Source organism: Prionailurus viverrinus, unplaced genomic scaffold, assembly GCF_022837055.1.
Source record: "Prionailurus viverrinus isolate Anna unplaced genomic scaffold, UM_Priviv_1.0 scaffold_38, whole genome shotgun sequence".
Lineage (NCBI taxonomy): Eukaryota > Metazoa > Chordata > Mammalia > Carnivora > Felidae > Prionailurus > Prionailurus viverrinus.
Genome location: NW_025927606.1, coordinates 3108819 through 3128545, shown reverse-complemented (window position 1 = coordinate 3128545; position 19727 = coordinate 3108819). Strand labels below are relative to the sequence as shown.

The 19727-nt window shown below is 63.5% G+C and overlaps 1 protein-coding gene across 1 annotated transcript in view; it reads right to left on the bottom strand.

The window, feature by feature from the left end:
• ZFPM1 (zinc finger protein, FOG family member 1) overlaps window positions 1-14803 on the bottom strand; it is a 65565-nt gene extending 50762 nt beyond the window's left edge. The window contains exon 1 of the mRNA XM_047846223.1: window positions 14670-14803. Within this exon, the coding sequence (XP_047702179.1) occupies window positions 14670-14709 (40 nt within the window). The 5' untranslated portion in view covers window positions 14710-14803. The remainder of the gene's footprint in view (window positions 1-14669) is intronic.
• Window positions 14804-19727: the final 4924 nt, after the last annotated feature.

The following is a 19727-nucleotide window of genomic DNA, read 5'->3' as shown; positions in this document are numbered from 1 at the left end:
GGCCTGCCCCGGGCTGCTAAGGGCACACAGGAAGGCGCTGCGTGTCCTGGGGGCGGCACTGGCATCTGAACCGAGCCCTGTGCAACGCACGGTGGGGGCGGTCACTTCTCCTCCCCACCACGGTAGCTCGTTCCCTGCTCGCGACTTTTGCCTCTGCCGTTCCTCTCCCTGGAATGCTCTTTTCAACACTTACCACCATCTGTCCCTCCTTAAAGTCGGCTTCAGAACGGCCACCTTGCCTGCCAGGACCCCAGTCCCCCAGCTACAGGGGGACCCTCCGTCCTTAGCGTTCATTCCTGGTATTCCTTCTCTATTCCCCCACCAGTCTGGGGCTCACCAGTCTGGGGCAGGGACCGAGCCCCTGTGAGGGTCATGGGGATCCCCGACAAAGTCCCCCAAACACCAGGGACTCAGACTTGGAGGCCTGAACGCACAAGGATGTCCAGAAGTCAGCCTGCTGTCCCTGTTCCCCCACAGTCAGCCCCCAACAAAGCAAGCCTCGGCCCTGCTGCAGGGACGGGTCCTCACCGTCTGCTGGTTATGACCCCTACTCCCTGGGCTTTTGGGCTCTGTACACGACAGTGGTCACTTGGAGGCACTGACTCTTCTTTCCTTTTTCCGTTGGTTTTGCTTTGCTTTCCTGGGCCGGGGCTGGGGGGTAGGGCACGGGGAGGTTGAAATCGATTGAGAGAGTTGATTGAGCACCTGCTGTATGCCCTGCACTGTCCTGGGGGAGAGAGAGCTGCTACAGAATGGGGGCCCCTTGTGGAGAGTCTGCGGTGGGTGCTGGGGTGCCCCTCTGGGGCGATGGTTCCTATGCACTGCCTTTTCACCCTTGAGTGCTGAGTCCCTCTGACTCCTGCCCTGGGAGGCTTTGTCGCCTGTCTTAAAGGGGGTGAAGGGGCTTGGCTGAGGTCACAGGGCAACAGCCTGGTTTGGGTCCGTCAGCCCCCTCCCTGTTTCCTCTCCTTGCCCCTCTGCTATTTTCCACTTATGCATTTTTGAAAAACACCCACGCCTGTGACTGGGGTTTCAGGTCACGGAGTCCTGCAGGTGCTGTGGAAATGGGGGGGGGGGGGGGGAGGCGGCTCCAGCCAGGCTCTAGGCCAGCTGGGCCTATGCAGGCCCCGTCTTACCGACAAGACAAACTATGGGGTGCAAAGTGACTTTGAACACAGTGAGAACACCCAAAGTTTCTTGAGCACTTCCTGCAGACATCGTCTCCTGTCATGTAAATTTCTGAAGATGGAAAATCTGAAAGACCCCAAGTTTCTAGAATAAACTACAACCACAGATAGGCTAAAGAACCCCCTGAGAAAGTGTTGTCTCAGCCCTCATTGTCTGGATGGGGAAACTGAGGCCTAGGAAGCAGATGGTCCTTGTCAGAGGGCACAGAGACTGCCCTGAGAGGCAGGCAGATCAGACCCTCCCATTCTACTGATAGGAAAGCAGGTTTGGCAAATGGGTTGGGACTGTCACTCATTAAAATGGTACCATGGCCCCGTCGCAGCCTGGTGCTGCCGCGAGCCTGGCAGTGTGAGGTCCTGGACAAAAATCATAGCGTAGGGGAAGGCAGAGATGGGGGGGGGGGGGGGGGGGACAGCATTCACAGAGTCTGGAGGTGCCCCAGACACAGGCAGGCGGAGCTGGCCGGCCTGGAGCTGCCCTGCCCCGTTTTTGAACTCAGTGTTCCCATCTGAGAGTCAGAGTTGGCGGAGTGATCTTGGGAACGCCCAAGTCCTGGTCCCTTAACTGGGGCTGTGGGGATCTGGGCCCTGAGGGTCAGCAGGAAGTCATCCAAAGGCCAAACTGTCTATCCCCAAGCGCCTGGGCAAACGGATGGCCCCACTAGCAAGGCCCCGGAAAGGCTGGCCCTTCCAGAGCTGGGGGGATTTCCGTCAGGGGGTCAAGGTCCGGGCAAGACAGTATCCCCTACTCCATAAATTAAGGGCTCCTCCTCGAGGAGCCACGCCCCCTCTGAGGTGGCCCCGCCTCACGCGTGGAGCTCAGCCAATCCCCAGGCCTCACAACCGCTCATTTGCATGTTCTCTCCCATTGGCTGCAGGGACACAGATCCTTGGTTCCCAGGCCGCGGGGGCGGGGCCTGGGGAGGAGTTGACTGGGGTTATGGCCTAGGGGTACGCTGGCCTCTGGGGGGCGGGACTAGGAGAGCCTGGGGGGGCGGAGCTAGGGGAGCTCTGGGCTGGGGGCTGGGGGGGCTGGGGGAGGCTGGGGGGTTCAGCGGGGTGCGGGGGTGGCACGCTGGGCTCTGGGAGCCAGGGGGCCAGGGGAGCTCGGGGAAGGGGGCTGGCCTGGGTGCTTGGAAGACGCTGGGCTCTGGGGGCTCGGGCTAGGGGTGCTGGAGGGGGTTGGGCGGGACGCTGGGCGCTGGGGGGGCTGGGCTCTGGCCTCTGAGGGAGCAGGTTCTGGGGCTGCCGAGCTCTGGATGACCTGCCCCAGACCCAAGTCTGGGACACAAAATGGCCACTTGCCACATGGGGAGGCCTTTGGTTATACAGTACCAGCTCTTCCTTTTCCTCTAAAGCTCCGTTAAATCCTCAAACTCCCCCCTACCCCGCCCATTATGAACGACTCAGAGGGGGAAAGAGACTGACCCAGGGTCACGTGGCCAGGACGCAGCCACACAGTTGGGACCTGGCCCCTCATCCCAAGGCTGGGTTCCCTTCCTCCAGGCAGGGCTTATAGGGGGAAACTTCTTTTCAGCTGCTTCTTCTCAGGGAGGGCTAAGTTTTGGCTTCCTCTGCAAACTACCGACGAGGACCCCGATGATTTTAAGAGGCCCCGAACCCCCTAGCAGATCTAGTGGCATCGTTTTTCGGGGCGCCAGGAACTGCGGGCCGGTGGGCTCGCGGTGGGAGTGTGAATGTGCACGCGCTTTTGTTCCTGGCATTTTGGTGGGTGAGATAAGGGAACAACAGCCAGGCTCAGAGAGAGCAGGCAGATAGATAAGGTGATAGGGTTCCTCCAGCACACACGCCTATCGCCTTTATCAGAGTTCCCTTTTCTTTCTTTCTTGGGTGGGGGGGCAGGGTGGAACACACCCCACCCCCACCCCCCACGCCGGGGAACTGAGGGGTGGGGGCCTCCCTCGCTCAGGTCCCTCCCGCTGTGTCCAGCACGCGGAGCCCTGGCCTGGGCCCGGACCGGAAGGGTGGGGGGTCCGGGGACTGTGGTCACAGCAGGGACCAGCAGCAGCTGTGCCTCTGCCCTTGCAGCTCCACGGAAGGGCCTCCGATGGGGGCGGGGAGGCCCAGAGAGGGGACAGACAAGGGGGCGTGGGGGGGGGGGCCTGGAGGCCAGTGGTCTGGAGACTGGGTGCCGAGCCCTCTCTCCAGAAGGCCTGTGAGCCCCTGTGGGCGAGGCTGGGCAGGAACCGGAGGCCTCCCCCAACCAGGCCTACAGGGAGGACCTGAGCATCTTCAGCCCCATTTTACAGATGCAGAAACCGAGTCTCAAAACAGAGCCGTGCCTGTGAGCCACAGCAAAGGGGGGCAGCCTGGACCCCCACATCCCGTCTGTATTCCCTCTGGCTCTGGGAGCCAGACTCCCAAAGACCTAACCACACACAGCATGGTGTGACAGGGGCTCCGTGCTCTGTACCCAGAGCTATTCACCAAAAGCAGTCCAGGGAGAATTCTGGTAGGCTCCGCGTAGGGTGTATGGGCTTGGCAGCCCCAGGGACCTCAACCCTGCACATGTCCCTGGAGGGCACGCCCCCACCCTGCTACACATGGGCCTGGGACACTCTCCCACGTCCCTCCTGCCTTTGTCCTCAAAGGCTAAGGAGGCCAGAATTATGATTATGCCCATTGCACAGGCAAGGAAACTGAGGTCCAGGGACATGAAGTCACTTGCCCAGGCTACCGACCCAGGAGGCAGAATTTGAACCCTGGTCACTCACTGCACAGTACACTCATCCTCCTCCCCCACATATGCACCCAGTTTACTGGAAATAGCTGACTTCCTTTAGAATATTGAAACAAACCAAAACCCAAAAGACACCAAGAAACCAATTTTATCACCAAAGGAGCCTATTTTCTGGGGGCAGATGATATGACCCCCAGAGATAAGCAGGAGTAGAGGCACCTTGTCATCTGCTCATCTCAGGCAGGGCTGTGTGGTTCCAAGCACGCACTCACCCTCTCTGTGCCTGGGCCTTTCTCCCCTAAATGGAGGGAGCAGACCCTTTAGGGGAGGGGGGCGCTATGGCTACAAACACCCCCCAGATCCTCAGTTGTGATGGAGATCCAGACCTTGGCCAGGACGCTAAGTCAGTCTCTACCGCTCCCTACTGTGCTGTGTGGCCGTGGATGAGTTGCTCAACCTCTCTGAGCCTTGAGTCCTCTTCAGAGAAGAAACGAAGTCAGAGGTAAACTTTCCAGGGCTGCTGGGATGCTACAGGGTAGCAGAGGTCAAGCCCAGGCCTGGCATACAGAAAGCACTCAGTAAAGGGAGCTGCTACCTAACAAAGACCACCATGAGGATTGTTATAACTGTGGGGTCCTAGAACCACTCAGAAATGTTGCTGACTGCCCACTCACGCCTGCTGTCTCTGGGATCACAGAGAATCTCATTTCTTGGGAGTTGCTTAAAAAACAAATACAGAGATGGGGGGGTGGTGGCCAGCAGCCCTGCACCTGCTGGGAGCCCCAGGCATGCCCCAGGGCCTTGGTGTCCCCACTCACACAGTGGGGGTGTGCACAGCTCCATGGGTGCCTGGCCCCCACGCGGCCGCCGCACCTGTCCCTCAGCGGGAGGATTAGCCACACGCGGGCCCTAATCGCTGCTAATCGCGCTACCATCATCGAAGGATCTCGGATCAGCTGAAGGAGGCGGCTTTATCCAGACAGACGCGGAGATGGCACCATAGTCCCATCTGGGCGCCGACCGTCACAAGTGGCAGGCGGGCTGGAGGGCTGAGGAAGGCAGGGTGGCTGAGGATGGTGGGGGGAGAGAGCCGGGAGCCCCCCACCTCCCCAGCTGCAAGAGAAGCTCGACTTGGTCCCTCAACATTTATTGGGCACCAGCTGTATGACCAGGTACTGGTCTGGGTGCTGGGAGTCAGCAGACGCCCAAACGGGCAAAATTCTTGCCCTTGGGTGCTGCGTCCTCTCGAGGAGTGCAGGCCCACTTGTCAGATGCTGAAACTAAGGCCAGCGTGTCCAGAGTTGAGCCCAGGCAGCAGGTCCGGACCCCTGCTCTGGCGGAGTGCCTTAAATCTCCCCTAAAAAGGCTCACGCCCCAGGCCGGGGGTGCCCTTCCGTCCCCCAGGACGACTCCTGCTGCTTTTGTGAGTGGAGGCCAGAGCCTTCCCCTCCCTGGCCGGGCCCCTGGACACTGTCGGTCCAGAGGCCTGGGGAGGCCTGGGAGGTGCAGGCGGGCCCCGGGGGCCGGGAGAGGCTGGGAGAGGCGGCCAAGGGCTCCCCTCCAGGGCCCCCACCATCCCCACCCTCCTCCCTACCTTCTTTTTCAAAAACATAATTTATCTGTGTATTATCAAGAAATCCAGACACTTTAATCAGTGAGCTATGAAGTCAGAATTTCCATTCTTATCTGCGGGAGGAGTGGAAACGGAGGAGATAGGCGGCAGGGACGGATCGCTGGTGGGGAATGTTAATGGGTGGGGAGGCTGGGCTATTGGCCACGGAGACGCCGTATCTCCCCCATTATCAAGGCCGTATCTCGCCAACCATCTCAGCGCAGTAATGGGGCCAGTTCAACTTTCCGAGTTATCACAGGAGCTGAAACCCGCGCCCGCCAGAGGCCCGGACGGGAGACAGTTCCGGGCGGACGGGGCTTCGGCCGGCACAGCCAGGAGGCAGAGGGGGACAGCTGGCCTGGCTGGGGCCCCCGGGGGCCTGGGCGCCCTGCCCCTGCCCGTCAGGGCCGCCACAGTGAGCGTAGGGGTTCCCTCTGTGCTCTGGGAAAATGTCTGGTTTTGAAAGAGCCAGGCGTGAGCATACTGCACAGGAGGGGAAACCGAGGCAGGAAGCCATCTCAGGGTCACAGTGGTCCCAGGCCCGCCTGAGCTGTGCCAGGCCCCTGAAGTGAAAGAGGGCTGGGGGTGTGGAGGCACGGCAGGTGGGGGTAGGAGGTGAACCCCATGCCCTCCCACCTTGTGGCCTGCAGGGTCCCCCGACCTCCCTGGGGCCTTTTCCAGGCCCTAACCCCAGCGGCAAAATCAGCAGGCGGGGACATCCTGCTGGGCTCTGTCCCTGCAGGTCCTGACCTGAGGCTTGGCTCCACAGCCCCTCGGTGGCCTGGCATATACTCAACCCACCCCTCAAATGGTAAAGGGTCTCCCCGCTGCCCTCGGGCCTCCTGCAGGACAGACCCCAGGGGGCGGGGCACCCCTGGCCCCTGCGTGGAACACCCCTGTTCATCCAAAGGAAGGGACCCCAAACCCACTCATTCCCACCCCGCGAGGCTTTAGTGATCCCACTTCACGAGAAGCGTCTGAGGGGTGGAGCAAGTCTCCCTGAGGACCGCCCACCACGTGGGGCCCCCATCTGACCCCCTGGGTCCCAGGAACTGCCCTACCGACTGGGTCCGTTGGGGCTCCGGTCCCTCTCCCACAGCTGGAGGGCAGGGCAGCAACCGCCTTGGCCCAGAGAGGGGAAGGGACTCGCCCAAGGTCACACAGCCGGTGAGAAACAGCCTGGTGACCACAGCTGGACACTGCCCGGAACCACAGGAAGGCCTCGGTTTCCTGGACCTGAGCACGGGTGCCGCCAGGCCGGCAGGGAAGCCAAGAGAGCTCAACTTGTGGAAACCCCCACTATAACCATCCTCTTCCTCCTCCCCCAGGGTGGGGAGCTCGAGCTGCAGCCCTGGGTCTGACCCGTAAACCCCCTAGGCCTCAGTGTCCTTCTGTGCACTGGGCTAGTCACTGAGCGTCCCTCAGGAGTTACCGGAGGAAAGGCAGGAGCCAGTGTCTTTAAGTTTTGGGCCCTCGGCAGGGGCTTCCTAAGCACTCAGGACGGCAGGATGAGCCGGCAGGGGGGTGGGAGGGTGCAGACAAGCTGGGTTTGGATGGCGGGAGGCCACTCGAGGTCCTGTGGCTGCCCAAAGCTCTGAGCTCTGAGCAGAGGCCTTGTCTTTGGTCTCAAGCGTCCAAGCACCCAATGCCAGACTCCCCCCACCGAGCCCTCCCTGGGGGCTAAGAATCTGCCACTGCCTGCCAGGCCCTGTCCCCAGTGGAGGGCTCACCGCAGGACAGAGGCATGACTTGCCCCGGGCCCCCTTTCCTGGGTCTTACTTGCAGCACAGAGGCTTGATGGAGAAAAGGGAAATTGAGGCAGGAGAATGTGACAGGTGCAAGCACCCAGGGCAGACGAGGAAAGCCTCAGGGCTTGAGTCAGACACCAAGAGGAACGGGCAGAAAGCAGGCCTAGGGCGACCGAGGAGGGGAGAGATGACCCTCTGTCCTCTTCACTTGCATTCTGTCACGCAACCCCAGTGACACCCCAGCTCTGGCCCAGGCCGCACCCGCTACACCACCTGCCCCCACCCCGCCCGCACCGTAGGCATCACTGTTCCATTTTATGGGGGAAACCGAGGCTCAACAGCTTGCAGGAGGCCTGGGCGCCCTCAGAGCCCAGCCTGGTATCCCCATGACATCTCCATCTTGCAGAGGTGAGGACTGAGCCTCGGGAAGGCGGGTAACTTCTGTGCACCTGCAGAGTTTAGCCCTCCAGCCCAGGATTCTGGCTGCGGCAGCCCCCACGGTAGCCATCCCCTCCTTCCAGGAAGCGGTGTGCCTGCCACTTCCGGGGGTCTAGGACACAGCACCCCCCCCCCCCGCCCCCCGCCTGGGAGCCCTGGCAGGCCTGCAGCGGACCGCCCTCTCGACCCCGTCTGTATCCTTCCTGCTCCTGCGCCGTGCACGGCCCTGCTGTAGCCACCCGCCCTTTCTGGTCCTGCATTTCTTTGTGTGTCAGATGGGTCGAGAACCCCAACCTTAGCAGGCATCGAGGAGAATCACATGTGAAACCCAGAGAAACCCAGGCTCTGAGCGTCCACACCCTCCGGTCCAGGGGAGGCAGAAAGGAGGGGGTGGAGGGGAGGGGCTTGCTTATCGGCCTAACCCAGCTCTGGCCCAAGGTCACATTCCTGACCCAGCGGGGACACTGCCTTCTCCCAAACAGGGGGCCTTGGAAGGTGGAGGAGGAGGGGGGGAGCCAGGCTGGAAGGGTCCTGGGACAGGTGGCCTGGGGGAGCGGAGCAGGCACTGTCCAGAGAAGCCTCTGCCCACCCCTGGGGTCCAAAGACCCAGCTCCTGTCGTGTGGCCTCGAGGGTGTCACAGTCTCCCAGGGCCTGTTTTCTCATCTGTAAGATCGGTGAATTGATAATGACAATGAGCCTAAGAGCGGGTAAGACGCTTGGGCAAGAGGAGGACTGAGGAGGGCCCGGGCCCCGCCCAGCCCAGGGTGTGACTGGGCCCCTCGCCCCCCCCCACCTCCCCTGTCCACAAGTCCCTTCAAAAACTCACACCCGAAGGCGCAGGGGGGCCGGACACAGGGCTCCGTGTGAAGCGTCCAGTCCCCCAGGCTTCTCGCAAAAGCTCAGTAATGCCACCAGCAGCTCCCAGGCCTGCCACATCCATTGAGGACATGACCTTGGGACGGCACTTTACAGTTTGCTTTTGAGACCTCACAGACCTCACGTAAAGGCCCGAGGAAGGAGGTACCGTTCTTGAGCTCTTGCTTCAAAAGTGGAAACTGAGGCTGACAGAAGTCATTTGCCCACAGGGTCACGGTGAGGCCAGGACTGAAGGCCAAGCAGTGGCCTCCCACTCGGGTGATGAGGGCTGGCCTTCTGCCCGGCGCCCTGAGGCCAGCCCAGGCCTAGAGCATAAAGCCTCTGCTCCTGGTATGGGGACAGGGTGGGGACGGAAGCCCTGAGGTCCCGGAGGGAAGGGCCTCTCCACAGCCTTCCTAGTGGCCCCTGAGCAGCCAGGGGCCGGTGACGGCAACAGGTCATCCAGCAACAAACAGCCTAGGTGCCCCCGAGTGCCGCTGTCATCAAGCACCCATGGTAGCCCAGCCCTGCTTGAGCCCGGGTACAGCCACGAGAGCCGGGACGGCGTCACGCCCATTCTACAGATGAGAATCGCAGGACTGGGAACGAGAGAGACACTCGCCTAGGCCACTCAGCGGGGAAGCTGTGCGGAGGTGACGCGACAGTGGCACCATCTCAGACGACACGAGTTTCCCCCGGATTCTCATGGCTGTGCTCGGGGGCCGGCAATGTCATCATCCCCGTTTTATAGATGGGTAAACCGAGGCTCACTCGGGCAGGCCTTGCTTACAGTCCCACTCCATTTCATGCCGTGTCTCCATTAGGTCATTTATCTGACAGAGTTCTGGAAAGCCCACTATGTGGGGACAGGACAGACCCAGTCCCTCCTCCTGGGCAGCAGAGATCTGAGCTGCCCGTGCAAAGGCACTGGGGCCAGAAGCGACTGAAAGAAGCCAGCCCCTCAGCTGACACACAGGCCCTGGTGAGGGGCTGCCTTGGGAGCTGCCACCCCCAGTCCCCACGCAGAGACTCTCCTCATAGGAACACACGAAGTGCAACCTGACGGCAGCTAAGCCCTTACCTATAGGCCGGGTGCCTCCCTCTGTGACGGCTGAGGACACCGAGGCCCACGGGTGGCCAGGAGGTACATGTGGAGGCCAACTCCCTCTGCAGGCACTGCCCCCCACCCCCGACTCCTGTTGAGTGGGGAGTGGTAGACAAGGCTCAGTGAGCACAGCTGGTTGTGGCCTCAGTTTCCCCCTCTGTGAAATGGGAGCGGAGGCCCTGGGGCAGCTCCAGGGGTACGGTGGCTTGGGGGTGGGGGGGCAGGAGCCCAGGCCCAGGTCTCTGGGCCTGGCGATACCAATCAGTGGGCACCAGCTGCCTCCAGGAGGAGGCCCGTCGATGGCAGATAGGCCGGCTGGGAGTATTATTCACGAGTCCGTCAAGCCCCAGGAACGTCTGGTTGGCATAGAAACAGGAGATAAGGGGTACAATTAATGGCATCACATTCCCTCCTCCTTTCTTCCCCAACTGACCCATTTAAATCCCTGGCGGGGCTGGTGCCACGCTGGGCTCCCAGTGACCTCCAGGGAGGGGCTGGCTGGGCAGGCAGGACTCGGCCAGAGCTCAGGCCCCCGGGCAGGGCTGGCTGAAGTCTCCCCAGGGGCCACCCCTGCGCAGTAGGGTCTCAGGAAGGAAGCCCCGGGAGATGTGGCAAGGGCTAGGCTGGCGAGGGACCCCGACGTGCCTCCCCTCCCAAAGGCCCATTTCACAGGTGTGGAGACTGAACCCGGACAAGCCTGGGGACAGCAACAAGAGGAAAGCAGCGTGATGCTCACAGGCAGGCTGGTTTGGAACTTGGGGCCAGGCTGCCTGCACTCCAACTCTGGCTCTGCTGTTGTTCTGGGCGAGAAACTTAAGCAATCTGTGCTCAGTGTCCTCAGATGTAAAGGTGATAAGAACAGGACTTCTTTTAAGGTAATGTGTGGCCAGGCACAGAGTAAGCTAAGTATTAGCCATTGCTAATATGATTATCACCGTCCAATGCAGGAATGAACTGCTCGTTTTCCCTGAGGCCCAGGACAGCAGGAAAACTGAGCCATCTGGAGCCAGGGGGAACCCAACCTCAGGGGTGATGGCTGGCCCCCAGGGACCACCAGGCCCTTTCAAGTCTGGGTTCGGGGCTGGGGGCCCATGAGCAAAGCCCTCCTGGCCGTCTCAGCCCTTCATCCCCTCGGCTCACCACAGATGGGTCCCTGTGCCCCAGGGCTCTGAGGAGGGGGCCAAGGCCAGTGGAGGACAGGACTTACGTCCCTGTTGACAACTGGAGGGCAGGCACTGTCACACCTGTCTTTCAGAGAGGGGAAATGGAGGCCGTGGAAGTGAACTGCCCACGGTGGCCGTGCACCAGGACCAGCAGGTGCCCCGCCCCCGCCCACTTTCTTCACTTCGCCGCCGTCCCAGTGAGGTGCGCCCTTGCAGGGTGGCCCCTGCGAGCCGGGCAGACTCCCAGGGGCCTCCCGTAGCTGGGAGGACGGTGTGCGATGTTGTGTGTGCGTCATCCTCTCATGCCGACGGAAACTCCAGGGGAGACCACCCCCTCCCCCTACTGGGCCCGAGCCAGGCCCCCCCCGGAACCGGCCCTCACCAGAAGGCACTGTCGGCCCCACAGGTGGGTGTCGAGCTGCTGGAGAGAGCGGAGGGTGAGTCTGAAGCACGGAGTGAATTAGTCATCCTGTGGCCACCAATAATTCCTTTAATCAAACTCCAAGCATGTGTGAAAACACCCTCACAGGAGACAGAGTGGCCGCTGGGGCCGGGGCAGACGGGGCAAGTCCCCAGCTTCCGCTGGAGGCCCCTCACCTGGCTGGCCTGGGTTTCCACTTGGTATCTAGGACCATGGTCCCTAAGGGCCCTCCCACTGCAGTGACATCACCAGTCGGACCTGGGGGCTTGTTCCTGTCTGTATTTTTCAAGAGAGGGGAAACTGAGGCCTGGCCCCACCCTTCTTATCCCATTCTCACCTCCCCACACAGGCATCCCTTCCCTGGGGTCCTGTGCCTCCGAGCCCTTCGCCCCCCCCCCCCCCCCCAACAACAGCCAGGAATCATCCCATTTTTCAGAGCTGGAAACTGAGGCCAGCCCACTGTCCCTTGGAGGCACCTCTGTGGCTGGCCTATTCCTGACCTCGATGAAGGTACCCCCTTCTGGAAAGTCTCTGACTGTACCAGTCACTTTACCCCCATCCCCCACCCACCACCCACACCGAAGACAGGGCTGGGACCCAGTGCACACATACAGCAAGGGCTCAATAAACCTGCTGAATCAAGGGGGGCCTGCTCAGAAAGACCGCCAGCGCACTGGCCTGCCTCCACCGCAAACAGCTTGGGCCATGGAAACCACCTCGGTGTTTTTCAATCAAACTCCAAGCAGGCGACATCTAAAACTTGCCAGGAACGCACAGCAACCCTAACACGGTGGAGAGGAAAACACGCTCCCTCCTGGAGGTGATAAACCCCACCTCTGGCTATCTCACACCATCTGATAGGAATCGGGCGGGTGCACCCCCCCCCCCCCGCCACCGGGCCCCGAAGCTCCGGGCCAGCGAGAGTCATTTTCCTTTCATTTTGACGGACTGTACCACCCGCAGGGGAGGATCGACTTCTTGGCAATTAAGTATGTTTGGGAAGAAAACTCGCCCAGACGACCCGCAGCAGACGCCCTCTCCCCCTGCCCCGGCTCTGGGCCGGGCCGCTCTCCCAGCCGAGACCCCCCCCCCCCCCCCCCGACCCCTCGCGCCGTGGTTGCCTCGAACCCGGCCGGGCCTGGTGGCCATAGATAAGGCCTCTTATCGCTCTTGGCGATCGCCATCCGGCCGACCGGCCCTGCGCTTATCGGAGCTCACATCGACCCGGGCGGGAGGACAGCTCGGCGGACCGGGGGTCCCGAGCTGGGCTCTGCCCCTCGCTTCCAGCCAGTTCGGCCCCAGCCTATCGTCTCGGCCATCTGGCCGGCCAAGGCCGCGCTCCTGCCTCGCCCTCCCCCCGCTCCCACGTTTGAAGTTAATAACTGGAAGCGCCTATCACCGCCGCCATCGGTTGCGCGCCTTATCAGCGCGGCACATCTATCTCCTCGCGGAACAAAAGGCGCACAGAGGCGCGGGCAGCTGCGCCCCGGCTTGGTGAGGGCGCGGGGGGCGGTGGCGCGCAGCGCCCGGTCCCCTCCCCCTCTACACCCGCGGCCTGGTCTCAGGTGAGGCCAGCGCGGCGGGCGCACAGCTGCGAGGGCCGCACGCACAGCCGCGGGCAGAGGGCGGGCGGGCGCCGCCGCTTGGTGACAATCAGCGCTCGCATCTTAACTCGCCAAGATCTGCCAGAGGGAGGAGGCGCCCGGGGTGGGGGCTGCGGGGGGTCTGCAGGGAGGGTGCCCAGCCCGCCTGCTGCGCCCCCACTCCTGCCCGGATCCTGGCCGCGCGGAGGGTGAGCAGCGGACGGGGGGGGGGGGGGGGGCTCGCCTGCGCGCCCGATGCGGTCCCAGTCCCCAAGGCGCACCCTTGGCCGACCCAGCTGGGCCCCGGCGCTCGCCCTGCTCGAGGCCTTATCGGCGCTGTCGATCGGTTCCCAGCCTGAGATCTCCTGCCCGCGCTATCTGTATTTCTCATCACGCTGAAACACATACACACACGCACACACGAGAACAGACCCAACAGAGGCGCACAAGGGAGGAGGGGAAAAAGAAACCAGAGAATCAGCGCAGATCGGGGACCCGTGGGTGGTTTTAATACTTAAGTTGACTTGATAGAAGGCGACTTTCAGAAAACAGGTCCCGCTTGCACACTGGGGGAGTGGGTTACGGGAACCCAGATTTATGCTTGCGTGGCCCCTTTCTAGGACCTGAGGGGTGGACACTTCCCCAGACGCGCGCACACGGGATCCGGGTGGCAGTGGTCATGTGGACAGAAGTGGCAGTGCCTGGGCGTCTGAGGCTGGGCAGAGGGCTGGGCCCCCCTCTTCGCTTCCCATCTGGCCTGGGAGACGCTACCCCCGGAGGAAATCTCGTGCCCAGGCCCTGGCAGCGAAGGCGCGAAGTTATTGGCGTGAGGTGGGGAGCGGCGCTTCCTGTGGGCTCACGCTCTCGCTCCTTGCGAGTGGCCCAGAGCGCGCCGCGCTGCTTTCATCACGGGGCTTTGGCAGTAAGGACTTAGACCGCGCCGTGCCCCTGGGGAGCGGACCGCGGGCAGGATGGGCGAGAAACATGGGACGCAAGCAGAGGCGATGGTGACCTGGGGCCTAGTCTCTGGAAGCCCCCTTTTCCTGACTTGGGGTAGTAGGATAGCCCCCTCGGATGAGCGGGGTGCGTGTATGTGTGTGTGTGGTGGGGGGGGGGGGGGGGTGCCTGCTTGCTGCACGTGCGGCATTGGCCGGGACAGAGAGTAAGGTCGGACCTCCAGGAGACTGTCCCTGGGCAGGGAAGGGTCGAGTTGGAGACCCCAGCGACAGGGCGCGGGGGTCTGCGCGGCTGGAACCGAGCGCACGGGCTGCGGTGGCTGCACCGGCCCCCCATCCCCAGCCACGCGGCTCTAGGGCCAGCAGAAGAGGTGGTGGGAGCGGGCCGGTCTCCACCACTTAGCCATGCATTTCCACGCGGCCCGGGTGCCCCCTCTCCCTCCCAGGTCTCCCTGTTTCTCCCTCTAGATACAAAGCCTGGGAGAGTCAACCGCGCGGCGAGATAAGATCACAATTTCAGCCCGTCCCGACAGAGCGATCTTATCAGGATGGGACTTGCAGAATGGAATATTTTAAACTTTATCTGAGCCCAGATCGGGGCCGCCTTATCGCCGCACCATCTCAGGGATGCGGGGGAGGGGCAGGACGCGAGCTGGCCGCGCCCCCAGCCGCCCCGCTCGCGGCCCTCCGGGCGGACGCTCCTCCCGGCCCGACCCCTGGTCCCTGAAGCGAGACGCGGGGGCCCGGCCCGCCGGCGATTAGATTACCGCGCGCGGGGCGCACAGCGCGGGGGGCGCGGCGCGGGGTGAAGGTCGCGGGGCAGAGCCGGGCCGGGCGTATGGGGGCGGGCCGGCGGGGGCCGGCGGGGGTCGGGGGCCGGCGGGCAAAGTTTGACTCACGCTTGATCTGCCGGGGGTTGCTCTGTTTCCTCCTGGACATGTCTCCGGCGCCGCGCGCCCTCCCGGCGGCCGCCTCTAGCCCCTGGCGGGCGGCGGCGGGCGGCGGGGGCGCGGCGGGGCCGCGGGGCGGCTCATGCCCCCGGCCCCCGGGCTCCTCGGCCGTCCCGGCCCGCGCCCCAGCCCGCCGCGCCCGGCCCGGAGCCGCTGCGGAGGCCGGAGGCAAGGCCCTGCGCTGCGGGCGCGCCGACCGCCGGGGGCGGCGGGCGGCGGACTGCTGCCAGCTCCTCGGCTCCCGCGCAGACGCCGCCGCCGCCGCCGCCGTCGCCGCCGCCGCTCGGCTTTTCTCAATGGAACCTGCGGGCAGCGCGCGGCGAACCGGGCGGCCTCGGCCGGGGCGCTCCCGGCGGGCGGGCGGGCGGGCCGGCGCGGCGGGGGCGGGGCCTGCGCGTCCCCGGCGCCTCGCCTCCGGCCCCGCCCCCGCCGCGCCGGCTCCGCCCCCCGCCGCGCCAGCCCCTTCCCCGGGCGGATCCAAATTCCCTGCAGCCCGGCCCCGCCCCCCCGCCACCACGGCCCCGCCTCCGCCGCCACGGCCCCGCCTCCGCCCCTCCGCGCCGGCCCCTCCCCCGGGCGGATCCTGGTTCCCTGCAGTCCAGCCGGCCCCGCCCCCGCCGCGCCGGCCCCGCCCCACCTGGCCCCGCCCCCGGGTGGACCTCTGGCTTCCTTAGCTCCTCCTTCAGTCCCGCAGCTTTGTCCCCAGGACTGGCTCTGATTCAGCGACCTTTCGGTCCCGCCGCCCCGCGGCTCCGCGTCAGGCCGAGCTTCGGGCCTCTCTGGACACGCCCCTAGGGCCTAGCTCCTCCCCCCAAGCCCGGCCCAACCCGGCTCTGCTCGCCCCCTCGCTCCGCCCCAGGTTTCCCGTGGCTCCGCCCCCAGCCCCCCGGCCCCGCCCAGGACCCCTGGGCTCGACGACTCGCCCCGCCCCCCGCCTGAGGGGTGAGGGCAGCAAGGGCCGGGTCAGGAAGCCCTAGGCCTCGACGCCCCACTGTGTCTTGAGCCAGATTTGGGGTGTGGAGTCCGCTGTGGCCGGGTGGGGGCTTCCGTCTGAGTCTGCGGTGGAAGAAACATCCCTGGGGTCCGCCGTCCAAATGAAGTGTGGGGACCTCCGGGCCCTCCTCCCCTGGGCTCCGGTCTGATTGTAAATCCGGGAGGGTGTGGAAGCCGGCCGCCTGTCCCTGCTCCCCCTGCAGCAGCCCGTTCCTCCCCAGGGCGTCCCTGCTGAGGGGCCGGGGAGGAGGCCCCTCCGTGGGCTGGGCCGGCACCTGCGTCCCCTCCCGGCCTGGGACAGAGTCACTACTGTGTGTTCTAGCCCTGGAAATGGAGACCGACTCTCATGTCTTTGGGGATATGTTCATGGGATCCCAGAGCCCCCACCCCCCCACCCCCTTTTCCGGTGCAGCTCAAGTCCCAGAGCATTAAGAGCTGTGTCCCCAAGCTGAATTGTGTTCTTTTAATATTCTTGGCCTGCATTTGGTACCTGCTCCCTGGGCCCTTCATTCAGAAGAAATAGGGGGGAGAGCAGGGCCCAGGGGCAGACCAGAAGACCTTTGCAAAGAAGACACCTGGGTGCCTGTCCAGATGATTATCACAACGGTCACCTGCAGAGGCTGGCCTTGTGCCGTGTGCTCTGCCTGTGAGACACTCCTGTTATCTGTGCCCCTGGCCCATGGAAGAGAAGGGCTGCCCCTGGGGCCTGGGCACTCTCTCTGGCACCACCACTGCTCTCCAGGGGCCTCTGGGCAGGAGAGTGGCTGCTGGGCAGCCTCTCAGTCAGGAGGCTGAGGTCCCCCCCGGGACCACATGTCCACCACTGGACAGATGGGCACACTGAGGCCAGAAGGCCAAGAGACACGGCTCACCAGCTCTTCCCGCTCCCTGCCCTGGGCCAGTGGGTGCAGCCTTCCTGCAGCGGCCTGGTGCTTGGACCCTCTCTGTGGGGGGGAGTGGGGCCCACGGTTGGCTCGTTCGCTCAGGGCTCCCTCCGGTGCGAGCTTTCCGTGGGCCTTGCCATCATCCCCAAAGGAGGGCCTCTTTACAGGGTGGGGACCTGGGGGTGGGGCGGGAGGGGGCTTCCTAGAAGCGGGGCTGCGAGCTGGCACCAGGGCTGGCCTTGAGGCCCCACGCCCCGGGCTGGCGCTGCTGCGATGGCCGGAGGTGTGTGTGGTGGAGGATTGTGAAGGTCAGCGGAAGAAAGAGGGCGGGACCGGTCAGTGGGATTTGGGGTGCAGGGAAGACAGGCATCGCATCGGCTACTTGTTTCTCATATACAGTTTAAAAACCCGAGGCCCCCGAGAGGAAGGACACGTCCGAATTTCCCAGTGACTTAGAGGCAGAGGTGGGTCAGAAACAGAGCCCGCTGACTAGGACCGACTACCATTTTGGGGTATGCGTGAACACGTAGAGCTTCTTGTGTAAAAGCTGGGAATTTCAGGGCAGCCAAATTAGAGCATTAAACCAAGCGCACACGCCCATGAGGCCATGACAGTCCTGCCCCTGGCCAGAGCTGTTTCCCCAACACCTTCCTTCTATACCTTGCTCCTTCCTGCTGTCCTGTGGGGGGAGGGGGAGGTCATTACGCCACCGTACGGAGACGGGGAGACAGTCTGCAGCCTGCGGGGACCAGTGGCGATGCCATAGGACCTCGCCTGCGCAGGTCCCACACCCTCAGGGGAAGTCTGTTGATAATGGCCACATGCTGAGGAAAGAGGAACCAGAAATGCTGTCAGAGGAAGGCCTGTGTGAGTTCACAGGAGGAGCCTGGGGAATCCAGGGTGGCTGTCTGGAGAAGGTGACATCTACGCGTGGCTTTGCAGGGGTCCCTGATCAGGTGAGAGAGGAGGAGCAGTGTGGGGTTGCTGAGGGTGTCCCGGCTAAGCCCACCCGGCCGCCTCCATTCCCCACGGACTGCCCCTTGTGCACCCGTCTCCACCTGCCCCTGCAAGTCCGCACGGATGGCCAGGGCTCACGTCGCCATTGGTGGAGAAGACAGGGCTGTGTTCGGCCGGAGTGCAGGGCTGTCGATGCCCGATGTGGAGCTGGGCTGCCTGGTTGTCCCGGCTCACTGGATCTGAGCTTTCTGGCAGCTGCCTGCTGGGGTCCCAAGACTCCCTGGAGGCCTCCTGGGCATGGCTTTGACCTGGGCGTCTGCTCTAAGGGCGATGTCATCACCACCGTCCGTCCCACCTTTGTGAGCCCTACTCTTGGCTGGTTTGTATTCTCTCACGACACACTGGCGCTGTGCTCTGGAGGTTAGGACGTCAGAGTCGCCCTGGCAGAAACTGGCAGGGCTGGGCCTGGAATACATAAGACCTGCTTTCAAGCACCCGGTGGGCTGTCGTGGGGGTGAGGAAGACACTGAGGCTCCGAGCGGTCCTGCAGCTCAGATGATGTAACCCCAGGCAGCCGTACTCCAGAGCCCAAGTTCTTAACCCTGGCCTGGGAGCAGGGAGAACTGGGTCCAAGTCCCACCTCTGCCATTTTGGAGGGTGTGACCCTGACCCGGTCCTTAATCAGTCGGGTCTTTGGTTTCCTCCTACATAGGTGGGGGTGGGGGTGTGACCCCTCGGGGCTCCTCTGGCCTTGATCGCACTGTGGGCTGGCTGTCTGTGGCCATGTTCCGTGCCGCCTCCCCACGAGGAGGGCTGCCCCAGGCTGGGCAGCTGCTGGGGGTGGGGAAGGAGCTTCCACGTGCCAGGCCCTGCACTGGTTTTCAGGCTATGACCAAGGGAGCCACAGAATATTCTAGACACTTAAGGTGGTCCTTGAAGGAGGAAGAGGATGCTCAGGAAAGAGTGATGGGAAAAGGGTTTCCTCAGCTAAGGAAAGAACAGGTGTAGAGGTTGGGGCAAGCTCGGGGCTGGAGCAGACTGGGGGTGCGTCAGGAGGCCAGGCCAGAGGGGGCCCCCTTTCTGTGTTACTGCCTCCCAGTGTCTGGGATTTCACCTCCTTATAGCTCTGAGATGCACCCCGATACAGTGCCATCACCCCACCCTGCTTCGGGCCCCTACCACCCGTCACCACTGCCATCACTACCCCGCTGGTCCCCACGGCCACCGCTGCCCCCCCTGCAGACTGAAGCCAGCGGGACCTTCCCAGAAGCCATCTGTGATAATCTCAGGATCTGCCCTCGCCCCGTTCTACCTTCTTTTCTGAACCTCCTTGGTGGGGGTCCAGGTGTCCTGTGGCCCCGGGGCCCACGCACAAGCTGTTCCTGCTGCCGGGGGCACCCTCCCTCAGGGAAGCCCCTAACTTCTCCCCGACAAGGTGACGCCCTCCTCTCTGTTCCAGCTGGCAGGGCCCGGCCTCTCTTCTGTGGCACCTGGAGCCCCATCGTCTGACACCAGCAGGGACAGGAGTGACACACGGGTCAGTGCACAGCCTGCTCGTGACAGCTTTCTGAAGGAGGGACCGTTAGAATTCCCATTTGCCAGAAGAGTAAACTGAGGCTCAGAGAAGTGAAGCCACTTGCCCGAGGCCGCGCAACAGGTAAGCGGCCGAGCCAGCTTCCTCCCAAGGGAACCCACACACGCTGTTCCAGAGTGGCCGCCGGTGGCTGCGTTGGAGGAAGGGGGACCCAGGCTCCATCTGTGGCCCCTGCCTGGGCCGGGCCTCGCTCCCCCCGCCGCGGGTCCGCCAGAGGTCCTGGAGCTGCCGGCAGCCGGCGGGGCCCACGCTGACATTCATCAACACCAGCTCTGTGAAGGGTTTAATTAACTTCCTGTTGCAATGGGGGGATAATGAGTTTTAAGCACCACGTGACTCTGTAAGGAGGTCAAACGGCTGCGAGGATGTCAAAATAAATTAAGTTAGGAGTCGGGAGGCCGCCCGGGGGAGGGGCGGGGGAGGGCCGGACGGCGCTGCCTGGGCCACCCTGGGGCAGGCCGCTGCCTCTGTTGCCCGCATCGTGGCAGGGTGGGGGGTGGCTCTGGCCTTGGAAACGGGACCCCATCTGATTTGCACTGCTCACCCCCTGGGATGTCTGGGGGAGAGAGAGCTGGCCGG